General features: G+C 44.3%; 2 protein-coding genes across 2 annotated transcripts; both read left to right on the top strand.

The window, feature by feature from the left end:
• The first annotated feature begins 1,034 nt into the window (after positions 1-1,034).
• On the top strand, positions 1,035-6,892 carry LOC308662383 (uncharacterized protein). The gene is made up of 3 exons (XM_081318124.1): positions 1,035-1,608; positions 1,916-2,042; positions 2,361-6,892. Exons 1-3 carry the CDS (start codon positions 1,474-1,476, stop codon positions 4,256-4,258), a joined length of 2,160 nt encoding a protein of 719 aa, XP_081174250.1. The 5' UTR covers positions 1,035-1,473; the 3' UTR covers positions 4,259-6,892.
• A 5,178-nt stretch (positions 6,893-12,070) lies between these two features.
• On the top strand, positions 12,071-18,052 carry LOC308662993 (zinc finger protein 202-like; the record flags this gene model as incomplete). Its single annotated transcript, XM_081319136.1, has 5 exons — positions 12,071-12,173; positions 12,538-12,875; positions 13,388-13,495; positions 15,001-15,127; positions 15,741-18,052. 5 exons carry the CDS (start codon positions 12,071-12,073, stop codon positions 16,790-16,792), a joined length of 1,728 nt encoding a protein of 575 aa, XP_081175262.1. The 3' UTR covers positions 16,793-18,052.
• Positions 18,053-25,189: the final 7,137 nt, after the last annotated feature.

The following is a 25,189-nucleotide window of genomic DNA, read 5'->3' as shown; positions in this document are numbered from 1 at the left end:
TTCCAGACAAAACCTATTCTCTCAAGTGATGTAACAGTTAAAGCAGGGCTTTTCAAGCTTTTCACAGATTGTTCCGTTCGTCCTGCGCTGGAGCCAGAGACCAAGGAGAGCCCCAACTTTCAGCGGAGGCTCCCCAACTTTCCTGCAGAGCGCAGGACCCGGGCAGCAGCAAGCTGCCGATGAAGAGGGGCGACGCCGAGATCATCAGTCCTTCCCCGCCCTTTGCAGGAATCGCCGCCCCAGCCTCCGTTTCCGCCGCCCTCCTTTCGGCGAACCCCGCCCCCCTCGGAAGAAGGGCAGCGACGTAGAGATTCCGGGAGGCCGGAAAAGGAAGGTCCCCTTTCATTCTCTTCTATCAGATCCCCTCTAGGAAGCACATATCTCTCGTTCTGGCTTCTTGTTGAGCAGGGGTCTTCAAACGTGCGTGGCTGAGGAATTCTGGGAGTTGAAGTCCAGAAGTCATTAAAGGGCCGACTTTGAAGACCGCTGTTTCCTCAGGCGGGTAAAGCCCGAGTGAGCGGAGAGCCATTTCTTCCCTCCTGCACACCGGAGAAGGGGCTGCGGAGGGGCTGAGGGACATTTGGGACTGCCTCGGGCTTCTTTTGGCTGCCCTCGAGCAGGAGACCCGAAGGGATCCCCAGGGATGGAGGCCGCCCTCAACCCAGAGATCCACCGCCGGCGCTTCCGCGGTCTCGACGGCTGCAGCCAGGAGGCCGAGACGCCCCGGGAGCTTTGCAGCCGCCTTCACCGCCTGTGCCGCCAGTGGCTGCGGCCGGAGAGGAGCAGCAAAGGGGAGATGCTGGACCTGGTGGTGCTGGAGCAGCTGCTGGCCCTGCTGCCCGCGGAGATGGCGAGCTGGGTGAGGGAGTGCGGGGCCGAGAGCTGTTCGCAGGCGGTGGCCCTGGCCGAAGGCTTCCTCCTCAGCCAAGCCCAGCGGGAAGAGCCGGGAAAGGGGCAGGTGAGGAGGACGGGGGGGCTTCATCCCGGGAGCTCCATTGGGGGGTGGAATGATCAAGAATCTAATCACTTCTGCAAGAAAACAAAGGGATTAGAAATATGACTCTGTAGCCTTTATTAAAACTATATTATCAAATATTTTGATAACTAATTTCATTTTTTTCCTAAATTAATTTATCCCTTTACATCTCTGTATCCTTGTGCTGTTATACATATATGTCATAATAATCAGTGTTTAGGTTCTGATCTGTGCTATCTGAATCTAGATAAGGGGAAGGAACTGGATTATGTGAATGGCCTCTGATACCCCTAGAATACCACAATAGTAAGAGAAACAAACTGATTAACACACCCTTACAGTTTATCTACTTAAAAACACAACCTGCTGTTTTAACTCCCATTTACTCAGAAATATAAGTCACATGCAGAGTCCCTGAAGTGTCTCTGATTTCAGTTAGGGAAAGCAAAATGTAAGGAATGTGAACTATCATAGATATTGTCCTCTGAAAATGGATTATGAATCAGGCTGTTCTTCAAATGCAGGAGCCGTTCACAGGGGAGATTTCAACAGAGCTCTGGGGCAGAGTAGATCGATCCAGCTCTATTCAAGAGGTGATTTACAGGAGGACCCAATTCTGGCCACCTTGCCAGGTAGGTGCAGGTTTCTTCTGAGAATAGTAGCGTTCCAGCTCCATCCATTCAGGAGCTGTGTTTAATACTAAAAGCTGAGTCTATGTGGACATGAACACAGTGTCCACCTACATTTGGCAACCTGGAAGCAGCTAAGCCGTGATTTTTAAGGTGCAACTTCCCAGCCCCATGGACTATGTGGACAAGATGACATGAATCCGTCCTGAATGTTCATTTGGCTCTTGCAAATCTGTGTTTTCCCTTGTGTGCATTGAGACAGAGAACTTTCAACTGTTTCCTGGGATTGTCTACTTTTTTCTCTTTCTAGAACACTGATCCCTTTGAGGAGGTGACTGTGGACTTCACAGATGAGGAATGGAGGCTGCTAGATTCTGGGCAGAAGGCCTTGTGCATAGAAGTCATGCAGGAGGTTACCGTCAATATGGCTGCTCTGGGTAAGGGCACACAGTTCAATTCGCTATAAGGTCGTGGCAGAAACATTCACCATAGAATTAAGAAAGATCCTAGATAGCCCATTGAAGTGACTGAACAGATTGACTGATTCAACACTAATGCTTTAATCTGTGTTTTAGATGACAACATTATTTCTATGTGATGAAGATTCTCCTATATAACAATTTGGAGATATCACATCCTGGCTAGCCAAATGGATTGTACTAAACTTGGAATGCAGATTGGTATGTTTTTGAGTGGGACCCTTCTAAATTTTAATCAGAATATTAATTTTCATTTCCCCCCCCCCCCGCATGCAGATGATGTGTCTGTGAATGAGAACGACAAGGAGGCAATGTTATATCTACTCGAAATAGAGAAAAATAAAATAAAAGTGATCCTTCGCCATCAGAGGGACACCAAAATGCTAAGGAGAAAACAGCCACAAAATGGAAGGGAGAAGCCATCCACTTTTCTTGGTATTTGTGGCTTCCTATCCAAGCAAGATCAAAAAGAAATGAGAAAAGAAAAATACAGAAAAAAAGAAAACTTGAATTCAAATTACATAACTATGGCAGAAACCAGACTAAAAAAAACATGCATGCCTCTAAAAACTATGGAGAATAACTCCTTCGCTTCTACTTCAAAGAAACCAAATACCTCTGTAAAAACTGGGGGGGATTGCAGTCTGAGCAGAAAGAGGAAAGTCTGCATGAAATGTGGAAAGAGTTTCAGTAACAAATGTCATCTTATTTACCACCAAAGGATCCACACTGGGGAACGACCGTATAAATTCATGGAATGTGGAAAGACCTTTACCCAGAAAAAAGATCTCAATCGTCATGAAAGGATCCACACTGGGGACAGACCGTATAAATGCATGGAATGTGGAAAGACCTTTACCCAGAAAGGACCTCTTATTCTTCATGAGAGGATCCACACTGGGCAGCGACCATATAAATGCATGAAATGTGGAAAGAGCTTTAACCAGAAAAGAGAACTTAATCGTCACGAAAGATTCCACACTAGGGACAGACCATATAAATGCATGGAATGTGGAAAAAGCTTTACCCAAAAAGGAGATCTTAATCTTCATGAGAGGATCCACACAGGGGAGAGACCGTATAAATGCATGGAATGTGGAAAGACCTTTATCCAGAAAGGACATCTTAAATGTCATGAAAGGATGCACACAAGGGAGAGACCGTATAAATGCATGGAATGTGGAAAGACCTTTACCCTGAAAGGACCTCTTATTCTTCATGAGAGGATCCACAGTGGGCAGCGACCGTATAAATGCATGGAATGTGGAAAGACCTTTACCCAGAAAGGACATCTTAATCTTCATGAGAGGATCCACACAGGGGAGAGACCGTATAAATGCATGGAATGTGGAAAGACCTTTACCCAGAAAGAACTTCTTAAATGTCATGAAAGGATCCACACTGGGGAGCGACCGTATAAATGCATGGAATGTGGAAAGACCTTTACCCGGAAAGAACTTCTTAAATGTCATGAAAGGATCCACACACAGGAGAGACCGTATAAATGCATGGAATGTGGAAAGACCTTTACCCGGAAAGGAGATCTTAATCTTCATGAGAGGATCCACACAGGGGAGAGACCGTATAAATGCATGGAATGTGGAAAGACCTTTACCAAGAAAGGAGCTCTTATTCTTCATGAGAGGATCCACACTGGGGAGCGACCATATAAATGCATGGAATGTGCAAAGACCTTTACCCGGAAAGAACTTCTTAAATGTCATGAAAGGATCCACACTGGGGAGCGACCGTATAAATGCATGGAATGTGGAAAGACCTTTACCCGGAAAGAACTTCTTAAATGTCATGAAAGGATCCACACACGGGAGAGACCGTATAAATGCATGGAATGTGGAAAGACCTTTACCCAGAAAGGACATCTTAGACTTCATGAGAGGATCCACACTGGGGACAGACCGTATAAATGCATGGAATGTGGAAAGACCTTTACCCAGAAAAGACCTCTTATTCTTCATGAGAGGATCCACACAGGGGAGAGACCCTATAAATGCATGGAATGTGGAAAGACCTTTACCCGGAAAGGAGCTCTTAAACTTCATGAGAGGATCCACACTGGGGAGAGACCGTATAAATGCATGGAATGTGGAAAGACCTTTACCCAGAAACATCAGCTTAAATGTCACGAAAGGATCCACACTGGGGACAAGCTGTAGAAATGCACGGAATGTGGAAAGAGCTTCATTACCAAAAGTAGCACTGGGCTACTCAGCATGCTTCTCTTTTGCTCTCAAAGAGACTGGCTGAAAATGTCCCCCATCAAAAGGTGTTCTAGGGGCAACTCCTGAACTAGGCTGGCTAAATGAACTTTGGATTCCAAGGATCTGAGCCTTCTTCAGCTTGCATTTTATCCTCTGAAAAGGGAAAGGAGAGCTGTCATGCTGCAAAGGAGTATGAGCTGCAACCCCCTCCAGTTCAAAAACTGAATAACATTCCAGTGTTCCATGCTTGTTATTTTCCAACTGGAATAATCTGGATGCAGAAATGATCACTGAACAGTCAGTGGGAAAAGGACATCCGGAGAAGAGTTACAATCTCTATTCCTAACAATTTCAGTGATTCACCTAACAAGTGGGGCATGTAAAGTCATAAAATGGGACAATACTCATTTAACAAATTTCTCCATTAGCAACATCAATTTTGGGCTCAATTCTGGTTGTAGGTTGAAGACTGTCTACACACCCACTTACCACACTTTAAATAGAAAATTTGTGCTTCTTTCTCTGCCATTAATCTTTGCACTGTTCTATCCCCTTCTCTCCCTCTCCTTGTCTTAAAGAAGCTTCTCTTCTCCGTCTCTGTGTCCCGTTCTCTTTCCCCATTGGTTTTTTTTTCTCTCTCTTTCGCTCCAAAACGTCCCTTTGTATCCTTTCCTCTCCCCCCCCTCCTCTTCTGTTTGGTGTAGTTGCAGCTGAGTCCTTTCCCTGAGGCAACTTCCAGAAGGGCCAATCAAATGGAGCCCCACTGGTGATCCTGGGCGCTCAGCAGTGCCCTGGCAACACCGTAGCTCCAACTGACCCTCTCACAGGCCTGTGTGGTGTGCCACCAGTTCAGCTCATCCCCCGGCACACTTTTCCATTCCCCCCCCTTTTTTTTTTACACGGCTTTTCAACCCACCGTACGTGTTATACCTGCCCAGTGCCAAACTACCACCAGTGGTACAAGTACAACAGGTTGAAAAGCACTAATTTAAAGAATGGCAGAAAAACATCAAAATATTATTTACTATTTTTATTTGCTGCCTGTCTCGCCACAAGGGGGCTCCGTGCTTACAAAGTTAAAAGCAATAAAAAAGTGTGTGTGGTCCTTACTCAGTGTGTGGTCTTCAATGGAACTGCATTTATATGGAGGGAAGTGTGTAGTGGGGTGCGCCAGGGCTGTGTTTTAGGCCCAGTGCTCTTCACAAGATAGGCTTAAGATATAGAAGGATCTTGACAGACTTGAACATTGGGCACTATCTAACAAAACGAAATTCAGTGGTGAAAAAAATAAGGTTCTACATTTAGGCAAGAAAAACCAAATGCACAGGTGTAGTATAGGTGGTATCTTGCTCAATAGTAATAACTGAAAGGGATCTCGGACTCCTAGTGGACCAGACATATCAAACTCCTGACGTCATTTGACGTTGTGTGACATATTGGAGCTTTTTCCCCATTGCCAGCCATGGGGTGGGTGCGGTTTCCTTGTGACGTGTCTGGCCAGCGGTTTGACACCCCTGTCGTGGATGATCCACTTAAATATGACACAGCAGTGCGCTACAGCTGCAAAAAAAAACCCAACACACTGCTAGGCTTCATTAACAGAAGGATAGAATCAAGATCACATGAAGTACTAATACCACTTTACAATGCCTTAGTACAGACATGTCAAACACAAGGCCCGATCCTGCAACGCCCTGGCCGAGACATGCCCCCAGCAGTGGAGCCACTCTGGCTCCTCTGCCGAGCTGCTCTGGCACGCGGGCTCCTGGGCCACTCGCTGCCGAGGGCAAGAAAGTGGGCAAGCGGAGGCGCCCGGCTGGCCTGGCCCAGATCCTGGAAGAGGTAACTTGCATAAATTTAAAGAGTAGATCCCAGTATAGAGACTTCTGTGATGGTTGAACAACCCATGAGATAGTCCAAACATGACCTACTTTTATGCATCTGGGTTTTTTTCTGTGTAAAACTGAAGTTATTTTGCCAATATAGGTAGTCTTTGACTTATGACCACAATTGAGCCCAAAATTTCTGTTGCTAAGTGAGACCATTGTTAAATGAGTTTTTCCCCATTTTACGACCTTTTTTCCACAATTGTTAAAGTGGTTAAATTAGTAACAGTGGTTAAGTGAATCTGGCTTCCCCATTGAGTTTGCCTGTCAGAAGGTTGCAAAAGGTGATTATGTGACCCTGGGACGCTGCAACTCTCCTAAATATGAGCCGGTTGCCACCTATCCAAATTTTGATCATATGGGTATAGTGATACTGTGATGGTCATAAGTGTGAAAAACATAAGTTTTTCAGTGCCATTGCAACTTTGAACAGTCACAAAATGAAATGGTGTAAGTCGAGGACTATCTGCAATTGACAAAGTCACCACCTTAACTTAGAATTAAAGTTCCACTTTTAAGGTTTATTGTGGGACACTAGAGGCAGGATCTGTATAATGTGTTTAGACATAATGATATTTCTTAGTCTTTAATCATTCGGATTTTTGAACCATGATTTATGAAGTAGCCTGATGGTCTACATGCAGCTAATTGCTCATTTGGTACTTCATGTATTAAATAATCCATCACTTCCCAGAGTGTATGAATCCGGACAGTATTTTAATCATGAAAATTAAATTAAAATCAAAACTTTGCTGGTATGATGCTACAAAACATTAAGTTAGCAAACATGGAAGCCAAGAGTCAGCTGCGCTGAGTGAGCAGCATTGAGCTGGCCACGCCCGCCTGGCAACACCCACTTGGCCATGCCCACCTGGCCACACCCACCTGCCCCGCCCCCGGGCAACCATAATGCTGATGTGGCCCTAAATGAAATTGGGTTTGACACCCCTGCCTTAGTAAGACCACACTTGGAATACTGCATCCAGTTTTGCTCACCACGATGTAAAAACGATGTTGAGAATCTAGAAAGAGTACAGAGAAGAGCAACAAAGTGATCATGCAATATTGGAATTCAACATTCTGGAGGCACAAGCAATAGAACACAGCCAAACTAGAGTCTTGGACTTTAAAAGAGCTATTTTCAATAAATTTAGAGAGACCATGGGAAGAATTCCATGGATGAGAATCCTACAGGGGACAACAACTCAAGAAGCTTGGGAAATTTTGAAAAGTGAGATAGTAAAGGCCCAGTCTAGTACAATACCAACAAAGAAGAAAAATAACAGCTCTCAAAAGAAACCAGCATGGCTGCATAAAGAACTCTCTGATAAATTGAAAGATAAAAAGGACAAGTATAAGAATTGGAAAGAGGGGCACATAACTAAGTCAGAATATCAGCAAATAGCCCGTGCCTGCAAAGATAAAGTGAGGAAAGCTAAGGCTCAAAATGAACTAAGGCTTGCGACCAAAGTCAAAAATAACAAAAAAAGCTTCTTTCAACATATAAAAAACAAGAAAAAAGTTAAGGAAATGATTGGTCCATTAGTGGGGGAAAGTGGCAAGAAGGTGACAAGCAATAGGGAGAAAGCAGAACTATTTAATTCGTTTTTTGCATCTGTCTTTACACAAAGGGAAAAAACAGTCCAACCTACCCAAACCAGTGCCATAAAAAACAGAATAGAAACGCAAGTTAAGATAGGCAAGAAAATGGTAAGTGAGCACCTGTCCAGCCTAGACGAGTTCAAATCACCAGGACCAGATGGATTACACCCCAAGGTTCTCAAGGAACTGGCAGACGTGATCTCAGAACCACTGAACTATATTTTTCAAAGATCCTGGAGCACTGGGGAACTACCAGAGGACTGGAAGAGAGCTGATGTAGTTCCCATCTTCAAAAAAGGGAAAAAAATAAATCCAGGAAACTACAGACCTATCAGCCTGACCTCAATACCTGGGAAGATTCTGGAAAAGATAATCAAACAACAAATCAGCGAACACCTTGATGCAAACAAAGTCATCACTAAAAGTCAACATGGGTTTGTCAAAAACAGATCATGCCAGACAAATCTTATTACATTCTTTGACCAAGTGACAAAATTAGTGGACCAGAGGAACGCTGTAGATATAATTTACTTGGACTTCAGTAAGGCATTTGATAAAGTAGATCACAACCTACTACTTGATAAGATAGAAAAATGTGGGTTAGATAGCATTACCACCAGATGGATTCGTAGCTGGCTGACAGGCCGTACTCAGCGTGTGGTCCTCAATGGAACCGCATCTACATGGAAGGAAGTGTGTAGTGGGGTGCCCCAGGGCTCTGTTCTGGGCCCAGTGCTCTTCAATATCTTCATTAATGATTTGGATGAGGGGATAGATGGGGAACTCATCAAATTTGCAGACGACACCAAGCTGGCAGGAATAGCCAATACTCCAGAAGATAGGCTTAAGATACAGAAAGATCTGGACAGACTCGAACACTGGGCACTATCTAACAAAATGAAATTCAATGGTGAAAAAAGTAAGGTTCTACATTTAGGCAGGAAAAATCAAATGCATAGGTATAGTATAGGTGGTACCTTGCTCAATAGTAGTAACTGTGAGAGGGACCTCGGAGTCTTAGTAGACAATCACTTCAATATGAGCCAGCAGTGTGCTGCAGCTGCCAAAAAAGCCAACACAGTGCTAGGCTGCATTAACAGAGGGATAGAATCAAGATCAAGTGAAGTACTAATACCACTTTACAATGCTTTGGTAAGGCCACACCTGGAATACTGCATCCAGTTTTGGTCACCACGATGTAAAAAAGATGTCAAGACTCTAGAAAGGGTACAGAGAAGAGCAACAAAGATGATTAGGGGGCTGGAGGCTAAAACATATAGGGAACGGTTGCTGGAATTGGGTATGTGTAGTTTAATGAAGAGAAGGGTGAGGGGTGACATGATAGCAGTGTTCCAATATCTCAGGGGCTACCACAAAGAAGAGGGAGTCAAGCTATTCTCCAAAGCACCTGAAAGCAGGACAAGAAGCAATGGATGGAAACTAGTCAAGGAGAGAAGCAACCTAGAACTAAGGAGAAACTTCCTGACAGAACAATTAACCAGTGGAACAACCTGCCTCCAGAGGTGCTGAATGCTCCAACACTGGAGGTTTTTAAGAAGAGATTGGACAGCCATTTGCCTGAAATGGTATAGGGTTTCCTGCCTGAGCAGGGGGTTGGACTAGATGACCTCCAAGGTCCCTTCCAACTTTATATTATTATTATTATTATTATTATTATTATTATTATTATTATTATTATTATTATTATTATTATTATTATTATTATTATTATTATTATTAGCCTGAAGGGTAAAACATATAGGGAATGGTTGCTGGAATTGGATTTGTCTAGTTTAATGAAGAGAAGGGCGAGGGGTGACATGATAGCAGTGTTCCAATATCTCAGGGGTTGCCGCAAAGAAGAGTCAAGCTATTCTCCAAAGCACCTGAGGGTGGGAGAAGAAGCAACAGATGGAAACTAATCAAAGAGAGATGCAACCTAGAACTAAGGAGAAACTAGCTGACAGTTTGAACAATTAACCAATGGAACAACCTGCCTCCAGAAGCTCTGAATGCTCCAACAATGGAAGTTTTTAGGAAGAGACTGGACAGCCAATTGTCTGAAATGGTATAGGGTTTCCTGCCTGAGCAGGGGGTTGGACTAGATGACCTCCAAAGTCATGGAATGTGGAAAGATCCTTTACCCAGAAAGGAAATCTTACTCTTCATGAGAGGATCCACACAGGGGAGAGACCGTATAAGTGTGGAAAGACCTTTACCCGGAAAGGAAATCTTAATCGCCACAAAAGGATCCACACTGGGGATAGGCTGTATAAATGCACGGAATGTGGAAAGAGTTTCATTAGAAACAGTCATCTTAATTATCATCAAAGGATTCACAGTGGGAAGTGACCATATAAGTGCATAGACTGGAAAAAGCTATACTGGAAAGCTCATCTCAATTGTCATAAAAGGATCCACACTGGGGATAGAATGCACAGTGTGTGGAAATAGTTTTACTTGGAAAACACAATTCTCATAAAGAGCATATAAGTCTATGGAGGGTAGAAAGAGCCTTGCTGAGGAGAGAGGCGATATTGGCCACCAAAGTATCCAGAGGGGAACCAGCCCACAAATGTATTCAGTTTGGGGGGGGAAAGCCTTTAGTTACAGGTAGTTCTCGAATTACAACCACAATTTAGCTCAAAATTTCTCATTAAGTGAGACCTTTTTTAAGTGAATTTTGCCCCATTTCACTGCATTTCTTGACTATGTTGTTAAGTGAGTAACTGCAGTTGATAAATTAGTAATCTGGTTGTTAACTGAATCTGGATTCCCCATTGACTTTGCTTTTCAGAACATCACAAAAGAAAATTACATGATCTTGGGACACAGCAACAGGTTTTTCGTTAACATCGAGTACAAACGTCAGGAAGCCATGTTTTACAGTAGAATGCAATATTATATTAGGTTGAATATAGTTACGGTGTCTCTAGTGCTTTCCTGCCTGTTCCCAAGTGCCCTATAATCATGTGATTAATCGCAACTTCTCGGCAGACTTTACCGAAGGTCAATGAAGAAGCCTGAAAGCAAGGAGTGATTTGTGGGGCCTGACTGAAAAAGGTCCACTCCAAAATCCAAACTAACCTTTTTCAACCGGCCTATTGAACACTGGGCTACTCAGCATGCTTCTCTTTTGCTTTCAGAGAGACTGGCTGAAAATGTCCCCCATCAAAAGGTGTTTCTAGGGGCAACTCCTGGACTAGGCTGGCTAAATGAACTTTGGATTCCAAGGATCTGAGCCTTCTTCAGCATAGCTCAAGAACTTTCCAGATTGTACAATGCTTGCTGTCCTTTTCCAACTGGAATAATCTGGATGCAGAAATGATCACTGAACAGCCAGTGGGAAAAGGACATCTGCAGGAGACTTACCATCGCTATTCCTATCTAAGAGATCTGCCTGTTCTTGATGTCTCCAAAGGCAACTCCAAGATATCTCCTTGGGAAGGCACCTTTTTATCTTTAAATATAGTCCCCTTTTGAAGAGGATAACTTGTACACACAAACACACAAACCCACAAAGAACGGAGCAAAAATGGATAATAGGGGAATGCAGGTGATAGGCTGATATTTCAGCACCAAAATGGGAGTGACTAGGGCAATGATGGTGAACCTTTTAGAGACCAAGTGCCCAAACTACAACCCAAAACCCACTTATCAATTCTTGATAAATTGATTATGGGGCATCAAATGAGTATTGATTAATCAGATAGGTAAGAGTTTCTCCAAGATAATCTGCTCTTTCACGATTTCCAGAGGAGGAGTATTTAAACAGACATAAAAAACGAGGGAATCGGTGCCAGCTCGGTTAAACCGAAACCCTCGGTCCTCTGCGCTCACTTCTGCTCTAGCAACCCGGCAAACGAACCAGCGGGAGAAACGCTTTACGCCTAGAGAGCAAGTCTCGTCTCCAGGAAGGGAGCACAGAGGAGAGGAAGCTCTCTGCTCCAGCCATCCTGACAACCTCCAGGGCGAGGCAGAGGGCGAGGCTTCCCCTCGTTGGCAGCCCCGGATCCAACCTGCCTTCCCCTCCCGTCGCCCTCCCCGATTTCCATCCTGCATCACTCTCTGCATCTGATGGAGGCGGCTGCACTCACGAAGCTCTCGTTTTGCAAGGAAAGGGGTCAGTGGGAAAAGGGGCTAACAGGCGCCTTCCGACTTTCAGCTCGCGATCCATCCGTCCTGCGCTGGACCCAGAGGCCAAGCAGAGCCCCAACTTCCAGAGGAGGCTCCCCGAGTTCCCTGCAGGGCGCAGGATCCAGGCAGGAGCAAGCGGCCGATGAAGAGTGGCGACGCCGAGATCATTGCTTCTTTCATACCCTTTGCAGGCAACGCTTCCACCGCCTTCTTTCAGCGAAACTCGCCCCACTCCAAAGAAGAGCGTAGACACTCCGGGATACCGGAAAAAGAACGTCCCCTTTCATTCTCATTTTGCGTGATCCCCTCTAGGAAGCTTATATCTATCGTTCTCCCTCCTTCTCGAGCAGGAGTCTTCAAACCTGACCCTTTTGTCTTGTGGACTTCAACTCCCAGAAATCCTCAGACAGCGTGCCTTTGGTTGAGACACGTGAGGCCAGGAGCGCTCAGGAAATTGGCGGGAAAGATTTGCCGTTGCTCTCCTCAGGCGGGTAAAGCCCGAGTGAGCGGAGAGCCATTTCTTCCCTCCTGCACACCGGAGAAGGGGCTGCGGAGGGGCTGAGGGACATTTGGGACTGCCTCGGGCTTCTTTTGGCTGCCCTCGAGCAGGAGACCCGAAGGGATCCCCAGGGATGGAGGCCGCCCTCAGCCCAGAGATCCACCGCTGGCGCTTCCGCGGTCTCGACGGCTGCCGCCAGGAGGCCGAGACACCCCGGGAGCTTTGCAGCCGCCTTCACCGCCTGTGCCGCCAGTGGCTGCGGCCGGAGAGGAGCAGCAAAGGGGAGATGCTGGACCTGGTGGTGCTGGAGCAGCTGCTGGCCCTGCTGCCCGCAGAGATGGCGAGCTGGGTGAGGGAGTGCGGAGCCGAGAGCTGTTCGCAGGCGGTGGCCCTGGCCGAAGGCTTCCTCCTCAGCCAAGCCCAGCGGGAAGAGCCGGGAAAGGGGCAGGTGAGGAGGGGGGGTGGATTAGTCCTGGCAGCTCCTTTGGTGGGGGGCGGGTAAGGGGGAAGGATCAGAGTTTCATCTAGCTATGTCTGTAATAAAACAGATGAAAAATATGACTCTGCAGCCTTTTCTGAAATTCCTCACTTTTGAAGAATTAATTTTTTTTGAGGCAAATGCTTCTATTTCCTAAATTAATTTTATCCACATATCTCATAATAATCAGTGTTTACTTTATGATCTGCTGTTACCTGAATCTAGGTAAGGGTAAGCAACTGGATGATTTACATTTAATAAACTATAATTCCACAATAGTAAGACAAACAAATTTTATGTCCATAAAAACACAGCCTGCTGTTTTAACTCCCATTTACTCAGAAATTTAAGTCACATGCACAGTCTCTGAAGTGTGTCTGAATTCTGTTGGGGAAATTCAAGTAGGAAAGCAAAATTTATGGAATTGTCTAGATATTGTCCTCTGAAAATGGATTATAAATCAGGCTGTTCTTCAAATGCAGGAGCCGTTCACAGAGGAGATTTCAGCAGAGCTCTGGGGTAGAGGAGATGGATCCAGCTCTATTCAGGAGCAGTTTTTTAGGAGGACCCAATTCTGGTCACCTTGCCAGGTAGGTGCAGGTTTTATCTGAGAACAGTAGCGTTCCAGCTCCATCCATTCAGGAGCTGTGTCTAATACCAAAAGCTGAGTCTGTGCACTTGAAAACACTGTCCACCCACATTTGGCTTTCAAGATTGTGCTGGAAATGCAAATGCAACAATTCATAGTCAGGAACCTTTTGTTAGAAATGAAATTTAATTGTAGAAAGAGTTTAATATTTCTTAATGCTATTAAGAAGAGTGCTGAAAATAGTTAGAAATGAAGCCCATGAATAGATGGGGAACTCATCAAATTTGCAGACGACACCAAGCTGGCAGGAATAGCCAATACTCCAGAAGATAGGCTTAAGATACAGAAGGATCTGGACAGACTCGAACACTGGGCACTATCTAACAAAATGAAATTCAATGGTGAAAAAAGTAAGGTTCTACATTTAGGCATGAAAAATCAAATGCACAGGTATAGTATATGTGGTACCTTGCTCAATAGTAGTAACTGTGAGAGGGATCTCGGAGTCCTAGTAGACAATCACTTCAATATGAGCCAGCAGTGTGCTGCAGCTGCCAAAAAAGCCAACACAGTGATAGGCTGCATCAACAGAGGGATAGAATCAAGATCAAGTGAAGTAGTAATACCACTTTACAATGCTTTGGTAAGGCCACACCTAGAATACTGCATCCAGTTTTGGTCACCACGATGTAAAAAAGATGTCGAGACTCTAGAAAGGGTACAGAGAAGAGCAACAAAGCTGATTAGGGGGCTGGAGGCCAAAACATGTAGGGAATGGTTGCTGGAATTGGGTATGTGTAGTTTAACGAAGAGAAGAGTGAGGGGTGACATGATAGCAGTGTTCCAATATCTCAGGGGCTACCACAAAGAAGAGGGAGTCAAGCTATTCTACAAAGCACCTGAAGGCAGGACAAGAAGCAATGGATGGAAACTAGTCAAGGAGAGAAGCAACCTAGAACTAAGGAGAAACTTCCTGACAGTTAGAACAATTAACCAGTGGAACAACCTGCCTCCAGAGGTGGTGAATGCTCCAACACTGGAGGCTTTTAAGAAGAGATTGGACAGCTGTTTGCCTGAAATGGTATAAGGTTTCCTGCCTGAGCAGGGGGTTGGACTAGATGACCTCCAAGGTCCCTTCCAACTTATTATTATTATTATTATTATTATTATTATTATTATTATTATTATTAATAATAATAATAATAATTGAAACTATAACACTGGGAATAAACATACCTGAGAAGTGTGTGTTTAGTTTATTAAATATTTATACCACGTGTCTCCCTTGTAATTGTAAGTATACCAAGAAAAATATAGCACATGAAGGATAAGCCAGTAAGTCAACACTAAGTGGCTGTAACAATAAAACTGTTGTTGAACGTTGGCTGTGTTCAATTCTACAACCTGGAAGCAGCTAAGCCGTGATTTGTTAAGGTGCAACTTCCCAGCCCCATGGAGAGAACTTTCAACTGTTTCCTCGAATTGTCTACTTTTTTCTCTTTCTAGAACACTGATCCCTTTGAGGAGGTGACTGTGCACTTCACAGAGGAGGAGTGGAGGCTGCTAGATTCTGGGCAGAAGGCCTTGTGCATAGAAGTCATGCAGGAGGTTTCTATCAATATGGCTGCTCTGGGTAAGGCCAGGCTGTTCAATTTGGTATAAGGTCGTGGTAGAAACATTCACCTTACATTTGAGAGATATCCTAGATCACAGGTCTGCAACCCGCAGCTCCGGAGCCGCATGCGGCTCTTTCAGCCGTCTCCTGTGGCTCCCAGTCCTCTGCCATGTGCAGTCCAAAAAAAAAAGTGGGACTAAAAAAGTTCAACCAATCAATTCAAATATGCAGGGCAGGTGCATATCTTGCCTTGGCACCACTCTTCAGTCAAACCCTGTTCTGCGCATGCATGCATCTATGCGCATGTGGACATATTTTTGGCGGCTCCCAGTTTTTCCTTTTGTGAGGGAACCGGTTCCGACTGGCTCTTTCACTGTTTCATGTTGCTGACCCCTGTCCTAGATACTCCATGGAAGTGACTGAACAGATTGATTGAACACCAAAAATTTAATTTGTGTTTTAGATGAAAACATTATTTCCATAAAATCAAGTCTCCTATATAACAATTTTCAGGTATCACATGCTGGTTAGAGAAATGGATTATACTACACCTGGAACGCAGATTGGCATGCTTTTAAGGGGTCCTTCTAAATATTACTCAGAATATTAATTCTCATTTTTTCCCATGCAGATGATGTCTCTGTGAAGGACAACAAGGAGGCAAGGTTAAATCTACTTGAAATAGAGAAGAATAAAATAAAAGTGATCCTTGGCCATCAGAGGGACACCAAAATGCTAAGGAGAAAACAGCCACAAAATGGAAGGGAGAAGCCATCCACTTCTCTTGGTATTTGTGGCTTCCTATCCCAGCATGATCAGAAGGAAATGAGAAAAGAAAAGTATAGAAAAAGAGAAAACATGAATTTGAATTACATAACTATGGCAGAAACCAGACTAAAAAAAACATGCATGCCTGTAAAAACTATGGAGAATAAGTCCTTCGCTTCTACTTCACCAAAGACACCAAATACCTCTGTAACAACTGGGTGGGATTCCAGTCTGAGCAGAAAGAGGAAACTTTGCATGCAATGTGGAAAGAGTTTCAGTAACAAAAGTCATCTTATTTACCACCAAAGGATCCACACTGGGGAGAGACCATATAAATGCATGGAATGTGGAAAGACTTTTACCCGGAAAGGATATCTTAATTGTCACAACTGGATCCACACTGGGGAAAAACCGTATAAATGCATGGAATGTGGAAAGAGCTTTACCAGGAAGGGAGATCTTAATCGTCACAACTGGATCCACACTGGTGACAGACCGTATAAATGCATGGAATGTGAAAAGACCTATGCCCGGAAAGAAGATCTTAATCGTCACGAAAGGATCCACACTGGGGACAGACCGTATAAATGCATGGAATGTGGAAAGAGTTTCATTAGCAACAGTCTTCTTAATTACCACCAAAAGAGCCACACTGAGGAGCGACCATATAAATGTATGGAATGTGGAAAGACCTTTACCCAGAAAGGACCTCTTAATCTTCATGAGAGGATCCACACTGGGGACAGACCATATAAATGCATGGAATGTGGAAAGAGCTTTACCCGGAAAGGAGATCTTAATCGTCACGAAAGAATCCATACTGGGGACAGACCGTATAAATGCATGGAATGTGGAAAGAGCTTCATTAGCAACAGTCATCTTAATTGCCACCAAAGGACTTACAGTGTGAAGTGATCATATAAGTTCATAGACTGGAAGATGCTATACTTGGAAAGCTCATTTGAATTGTCATGAAAGGATCCACAGTGGGGATATACCGCATTAATGCACAGAGTGTGGAAATAGCTATACTTGGAAAACATAATTCTCATAAAAGCATATAAATCCATGGAGGCTAGAAAGAGTCTTTCTGAGGCGAGAAGCGATACTGGCCTCCAAGGTATCTAGGGGAACAAGCCCACAAATGTCTTGAGTTGGGGGGGAGCCTTTATTCACTACAGGTAGTCTTTGATTTACAACTACAATTGAGCCTAAAATTTCTCTTAAGTGAGACATTTGTTAAGTGAATTTTGCTCCATATTATGACATTTCTTTCCTATGTTGTTAAATGAATAACTGCAGTTGATAAGTTAGTAATCTGTTAAGTGAATCTGGATTCCCCATTGACTTTACTTGTCAGAACATCACAAAAGGGGATCACATGATCTTGGGACACAGAAACAGTCATGAATATAAACCAGTTGCCAAGCATCTTAATGCTGATCACATGATCATCAGGATATTGGAATGGCTGTTAAGTGTGAAAATTGTCATAAGTCACTTTTTTCAGTGGCGTTGTAACTTTGAAAGGTCACTAAATAAACTGTAAGTCAAGGACTTCCTGTTCAGCAGACATGTCAAACACAAGGCCTGCGGGTGAAATCCGGCTCGCTATGTGGTTATATTCAGCCCCTGGAAATGCCGAAAGACCGTCCCACAGTGCCTTAGCCTGGCCCAGGCTGACTGGGCGCTGATTTACAGGAAAAAACAAATGGATCCATGCATTCAGCTTTATTTGCAACAGTCAACTTATTATTCATCCAAGGATCTAGACATTGCAGGAAGTTTATTAAAGCATGGAAAGTGAAAAAAATCTCTGGTCACACAGGAGAAAAGCTATAAGCAATCGAATATCAAAATTGCTGAGGGCAGATCAGTGACCTTAGTTATAGGGTGATTTATTTCTTCTTTAGGCAAAGGTATTCACTCAGAAATAATTCATAGTAGGAAAAGAAATTCAAGCCTATTTCAACCTCCCGGACACCTTAGGGATGTAAGAAGCTCCAGCTTTTGAGGAAGTGGCCAGAATTCCTTCTTTCTTCTCTCCCATTCTTTCCTCTAATGCAGGAATTAACTGACTCCTTTCAGCTCATATTCTAACTATTCATTCTCATTGTAAATTAAATAAATAAATAAATAAACCTTTATTGTCAAAGTACAACGTGTATATTGAGATTAGCTGAGCCTCCCCCCATGCTCTCTCCCCCCAACACACAGTGACAACAAACCCTCCATCCTACCATACCATGTGAACCAACTACGCCACACACCGGCCTCCCAAGTCAATTCTGCATACGATTATGTCCCATTTAAAAGCCTAACAGCCCACGGATAAAAGCTATTTTTCAGCCTGTTGGTACGGCTGGCTATATTCCTATATCTCCTACCAGATGGTAGGAGAGTAAAGAGATACCGTCCAGGGTGTGAGTCATCCCTGAGAATCTTCCTCACTCTTCCAAGGCAACGAGCCCTGGCGATGTCATCCAGTGGTGTCAGAGAACAGCCCACAATGTCTTGTGCTGTGCTCACTACCCTCTGTAATACTTTCCTGTCCACGGCTGTCAGACCAGCATACTAAACCACAATACCATACGAGAGGACGCTCTCTATAGTAGACCGGTAAAAGAGGGTCATTAGCCGTTGTTCTACCCTGTTCTTCCGCAAGACCCTAAGAAAGTGAAGCCTCTGTTGGGCCTTTCTAGCCACCTGGGTTGTGTTAACTTTCCAGGTCAGATCTTCACAGAGGTAGACTCCCAGAAATTTAAAGGAGGAAACTCTCTACACAGGAAACCTTATTATATAGGAAACCTTATTAGAAAGTCTCACATGCCTTTGTTTCTCTTCTTTATAAACAAACAATGGAAAAGACTTCTGGAGAACATGGGTAGGGATGGGGTAATGGGAGAATGAGAAAGACTTTGCGAGGTGTGGGGAAAGCCTTAGGCTGAACAACTATTATCTAAAAGAACCTAGTCCCCACGAGGAGATTGTGAAGGTGTCTGGGCATTGGAAGAATTGTAAGAGAAAGTCCCTAATTTGTCAAAGAGTAAAAGGAGAGGATGGAAAAAATTCGTTCAGAATTGCAGGATTTTGTTTGGTAGCTTCACAGAAGAGATAGCACTAGTATAGGAAGAGAGACACAGTAATACAAATATACCTTCTCAAAGATGCACACACAAAAAAAATGCAGTCACAAATCTGCCCATATCTCAATTGGAGTATCCCATTTCTGTGATCATTTTAGAAATCTTGTATCATAACCTAAGTACTTAATAAGCACAAATAAATGCTCTTTTTCATGGAGAGAACATGTAAACCAAACCAGGTATTAGAAAGTTATTTTTCTTCTAGGCAGGCAAATATTTTAGGCAAAAAGAAGGAAGCAACCGTATTTATATTACAAGGCTATGAATTAGTGTGTTGCGCTGGACGACTGATCAGGGTTCTGGCCTCAACTCTTAGAGCCCCGTAACAGGGGTGAGAATTTAGAGGGACCCTCGCAAGGGTGAACACCTTGAATATGGAAGGATTTTGCCCTTTGCCACCGACCCAGTGTGCCGGACGTTCCAACGGTCACACTTGGGAACTGCGATGGCCCAGGAACACGATCCTAGGACAAACTGAGGCACCGACACAAGTTTGTTCAAGGTGAGAGAGCACAGAGTGCCCGGGGTGGATGGTGTTGCCCCCCGAACAGCTTTGCACACCCTCTTTTATTGGGCAGTTTCATCAGGGCGGGGGGAAGTACACATAAGGAATTAACATATGTGAGGTCATAGGAGAACATAGTTCGTAGCATACAACTGCTAATGAGGAGGGCAAAGGTCATCACAGGAAACAATAAAGCATAGTTTATGCTAACAGAGAACTGCTAATGAAGAGGGCAAAAGTCATTACAGGAAACAATAATGCATAGCTTATCTTATACAAATGTTAACCAAGAAGACAAGGATTATCATAGGAAGACATAACTTGAGGCAGGGATAATTGCAGGAGACAGGAACCATATACAAATGCTAACAGGGAAGACAAAGGTTATCACAGGAAGACATGACTTAAAAGACATAACTTGAAGCAAAGATAATTACAGGAGACAGGAAGCCATATCTTGAGGCATGGGCAATTACATGAAACAAGTCTTGTTATATACAATTGTAAATGAAGAATCACCAGAGGCAGGAATGTGATTGTAAATGGAGAAGAAAAGAGTTTTATCACCAGAGGCAGGAATGGAATGCAGGAATGTGACTTTACAATTGCAAATGGGGGGAAGGCAGAGGTGTTATCACTAGAGACAGGAAGGGAGAACTTTTGTAACTTTTAATATAGGAATCAAAAAGGTCTTTTGGTAGTCTGGGATAACTACATTAGTGCAAAGAATAGACAAAATGTTACAAAAGTTATTAAATAAAATATGAATGTGTTTAGGTAAACCGAACTGTATATTTGAAAACCAGTTTAATGTTAGAAACTGAACAAGACCCCTCAAGATTTTTGGTTACAAGGAGTACAAACGTCAGAAAGCCACATTTTACAGTAGAATGCAATATTATATTAGGTTGAATATAGTCGCGGTGTCTCTAGTGCTTTCCTGCCTGTTCCCAAGTGCCCTATAATGATGTCATTAATATTTGCAAGTTCTCTGCAGACTACCATAAGTCAATGAAGAAGCCTGCAAGGAAGGAGTGATTTGTGGGGCCTGACTGAAAAAGGTCCACTCCAAAATCCAAACTAACCTTTTTCAGCCGGCCTATTGAACACTGGGCTACTCAGCATGCTTCTCTTTTGCTTTCAGAGAGACTGGCTGAAAATGTCCCTGGGGCAATTCCTGGACTAGGCTGGCTAAATGAACTGGATTCCAAGGATCCAAGCCTTCAGCCTGCATTTTATTCTCTGAAGAGGGAAAGGAGAGCCGTCATGCTGCATAAGCTGCAACCACCTCCAGCTGCAAAGCTCAAGAACATTCCAGAGTGTTCCATGCCTGCTCTTTTCCAGCTGGAATAATCTGGATGCAGAAATAATCACTGAACAGTCAGTGGGAAAAGGACATCCGGAGAAGACGTACCATCGCTATTGCTATGTAAGAGATCTGCATATTCTTTACGTCTCCAAAGGCAAATCCAAGATGCCACCTTGAGGAAGGCCCCTTTGTATCTTTAAATATAGTCCCCTCTGGAAGAAGATAACGTGTACACACAAAACCACAAAGACACAAAGAAAGGAGCAGAAATGGATACTAGGGGAATGCAGGTGAAAGTCTGGTATTTCTGCACCAAAATGGAACTGACTAGGGAGTCCCCGCACACACTTGCAGCCAAATTGCCTCTCCTCCAATTTCCACTGCAGCAGGCATATCTCACAGAAAGTTTTATCTCTTCAGCCCCTCCCTAACTATAATGCACCCCCAGTCCTCCCATTGATCCAGAACTTTCACTGTGTTCTTCTGCAGTCTTCTTAAAGTGCCCCTAACGACTCTTACCGGCAACTCCTTCCACAGCTGGTATTTGGCGGAGTGGCCCCCTAAGGGACAGCTTGGACCCTCCTATAAATGGATCATTATGTTGAGACTTAATAGGCTCCAAAGCTGGAGTGAGGCAAACAGCAACACGATCCCACATGAAATTTCATCCAGTGAAAGAGCAAAGGATCAACAACTTAGGTGAAAGATCCATTTATTTCCAGCAGAACACTCACCAAAGTTTCTCAGGCTAGACAACCCTGTCAAAGCCATAAAACTCTCTTCTCATGTGATCTTCTGCACATTGCAGATTTGTGTGGACAATGATTTTTTCACTGTTGCCGCCAAGGGAAGCAGAATTGAATGAACTGAGTCCTACCCGTCAGGACATTTAAAAAGTTGAACAGCTTACCTCCAGAAGTTGTGGGTACTTCCACACTGGAGGTTTTTAAGAAGAGACTTGATTTGTATGAAATAGTAAAGAGTCTCCTGCTTGAGCAGGGGGCTGTACTAGAAGACCTTCAATGTCCCTTCTCGCTCTATTCTAATTGATTGATTGATTGACTGATTAATTGATTGATTGATTGATTGATTGAATGGATGCATTTTCTCCCCAAATTACGAAAACTTCCAAAAGAATTAAATGTCCCCAAGGAGAAATTAAATTAGGCATCATAGGACTCTACAACAATGTTCTGTGTCAGTGGCAATTTAATTGGGGCAATTTCAGCCCCCTTTCCTAACAGGTATCAGTGATAAGAAAAACTAAAAAAATTATAGGAATGTTTTCTCCATCATAGAATGCAGAGTATAGTACATTTTGAATAGAATTAATTATTTTTAGTTAATATTGCAAATATGTAGAGAAATTCAAGAATGGGATGACAGCAAGATAGTGGCTGAGCAGGGCTTACGTATCTCTTAAGAGAAAAATCGCGACCGCAATCTGGATATTTATGTAAAATAAAATGACAGCAACCATATGAAACAGAATGTACCATTAAATTGGGCAATACCCAGAAGCTAACAAAATATATCCTGAGGGAAAATATTAAAAGGCGGGTGGAGAGAGAGAAACTTTGTATGGCAACCAGTGCTGGCGAACCTTTTAGAGACTGAGTGCCCAAATTGCAACCCCAAACCCACTTATGTATCATTGGGTGCTGGATGGGTGTGGCCCATTGGGTGGGCGTGCCTGCAGTGGTAATAGCAGACTGGGTGGGACTAAAAAGTTCAATCAATCAATTCCAATTTTGCAAGTTTTTTTTTCTCGTAAGTTGAAATTGATTGATTGACTGACCTCTCTTTTTTTTGCACACAGCGGCAGAGGCCTAAAGCAAAAAGGTTTTATAAAACCCAGCTGAAGCCCTAGGAGTGGGGCCAATGGCGCGTGGGACCATAGAGAGGACTATGCGTGCCACCTGTGGCAAGCGTGCCATAGGTTCGCCACCACAGTAGTATACCCAGGAAGCAAGGAATGTGGACTGTCAGATGGCAAGAACAGGAAAAAAATACAATATTCTGCCAAACGATAGGGACAATTAATCAGCAGGATAATCATTGTATTCCAGAAAATAAGAGAAAGAATGTGCAAAGTCGCGTGGTCGCACAGAGAGACGGACACTTGAGCTGGGTAGTATTTCTTTTATTCGGATCAGGAATGAATCTGGGACAAAGGGGTTTACCTGGTGTTTCTTATACCTGCCCAGGTGAATGATGGCCAATAGAATTGAACCTGGGCTTCCCGCCAGTGCATGTGGCCAATAGGTTTAAACCCTGGCTTCCCGCCAGAGCTGACCATGCCGGGGGCTGTCAAACTTGCTCCGTCCGGCTTTTCCCGCCTCAGCGGTTATCGCCTGGAGCTGTCCAGCCCCCTGCTGCGCTGGCATTTCCTGTGTATGCTAGCAGCATACACTACACCCCTTCCCCCATAGTGAGGATTTTCCTCTGTCATACCATCTCCAACTATATACACATATTTACAAAACAAGGTTACAATGGATACAGTTGTTGATCTGTTGCCCCCTTATGAACGTACATAGTCAGCGAGGTAGCTTGACGCTTTGTGTGGCCTACTTGACCTTCTTGGTAAATGATCTTCCGGAGGTATGGTGGCGTGGCTATTCATTCCTTCGTGAAGCTCCTGTTGAGGAAGGTTGCTGTGTGTCTGTGTGTGTGATTTGCTGATTCCTGGTGACTGCCTGGTTTCTCTATCAGACTCCTGCCTGTACAGGGGTTGCCATTGCTCCCCCCCAACCATCCTCCTTGGTGAATGTGTTTGTATTGGCTTTTGTGTTGGATCTTCCTCCTCACCCCCCAGTGTGTCCTCTGCCACCCTTTCAGGAGTCCTTTTCCTCAGTTGATCCAGATGCCTTTTCCACAGGAGTCCCCCCTCCACCCTTACTCTGTAGGAAAGGGGCCCTGTTTGCTCTATAATTTCTCCTGGCACCCATGGATAACCCGTACTGTAGTTCCTGGCCCAAATGAGGTCCCCTGAGGTAAAATGTGTCTTGATGTTGGGGTTCCCCGTGTCTGCGGCTACTCTGTCTGGATGGAGCCTGTCTAAAGTTGTAATGAGGCGTCTCCCCCATCTGAGTTCCGCTGGGCTTTTGCCTGTGGCAGTGCAAGGTGTTGCGTGTTGGTGAAGGAGGAATGTGGCTAGTCTTTGCTTCCAATCTCCCTGTACTATGCGCTTGAGTGCATCTTTTGTTGTTCTCACGAATCGTTCTGCCAATCCGTTACTGGCAGGGTGGAAGGGGGCCGAGGTGACGTGTCTAATCCCCGAGGTCCTCAGGAACACCTGGAAATCCGAGGAAGTAAATTGCGTTCCATTATCTGACACGATTACATCAGGCAACCCATGTGTAGCAAATATCCCCCTCAATGCTTGGATGGTCCCTGCTGATGTCATGCTGCTTACAGGTACCACCTCAAGCCATTTTGAATGACTATCCACAACTACCAGAAATGTGTGACCTTGGAATGGGCCAGCGTAGTCTATGTGCATCCTGGACCAGGGTGAGTGTGTTTCCTCCCACTTATGGACTGGTGCATGTTGTTGTTCTGGCCGTGTCCTCTGGCATGTGTAGCACCCCGCTACCTGTGCTTCTATCTCCTTGTCCAACCCTGGCCACCACAGGTAACTCCTTGCTAGAGCCTTCATTCTTACTATCCCTGGGTGTCCTTCATGTAGTGATTGGAGAACTCTTTCCCTGAGCCTTGTGGGAATTATGACTCTGTTTCCCCACAAAAGGCACCCTTTGTGTGTGGTCAGTTCAAACCTTCTTGAGAAGTAAGCAGTGAACTCTTGCCCTGGTGATTTGTCTTGCCACCCACTACTCACCCACAAATGAACCCTGCTCAGAACCTTGTCTTTTGGTGTCTCTGTGGCTATGTCCTTCGCGTTGAGGGGGCATTCTGGCAGTTCTTGGATTGCCAGGATTTGGGCAGCCGGTGCTGGGTCCGGCTCCCTGTCCATTAGGGGCAGTCTGCTGAGACCATCAGCATGCCCCATCTCCTTCCCTGGTCTGTGTATCAATTTACAAGAATATGCAGAGAGAAATATTGACCATCTTAGCATTCTAGGTGACAAAATCTGTGGTGTTTGTTTCTCTGTTGTGAATAGTCCTAATAAAGGTTTATGGTCTGTGAAGATTATGAAATCTCTGCCATACAGGTAATCATGAAATTTCTTTACTCCAGCAACCACTGCCAGTGCCTCCTTGTCTATCTGGGCGTAGTTCCGCTCTGCAGCTGACACTGTTCTGGAGTAGTAGGCGATGGGAGCCTCAGTTCCATCCTCCTTGAGATGGCTGAGCACTGCTCCAATCCCATAAGGGGATGCATCGCACGCA

This window comes from Vipera berus, assembly GCF_964194415.1.
Source record: "Vipera berus genome assembly, chromosome: 2".
NCBI lineage: Eukaryota > Metazoa > Chordata > Lepidosauria > Squamata > Viperidae > Vipera > Vipera berus.
Note: the sequence above shows the minus strand (reverse complement) of the source record. Positions and strands in the feature narration are given on the sequence as shown.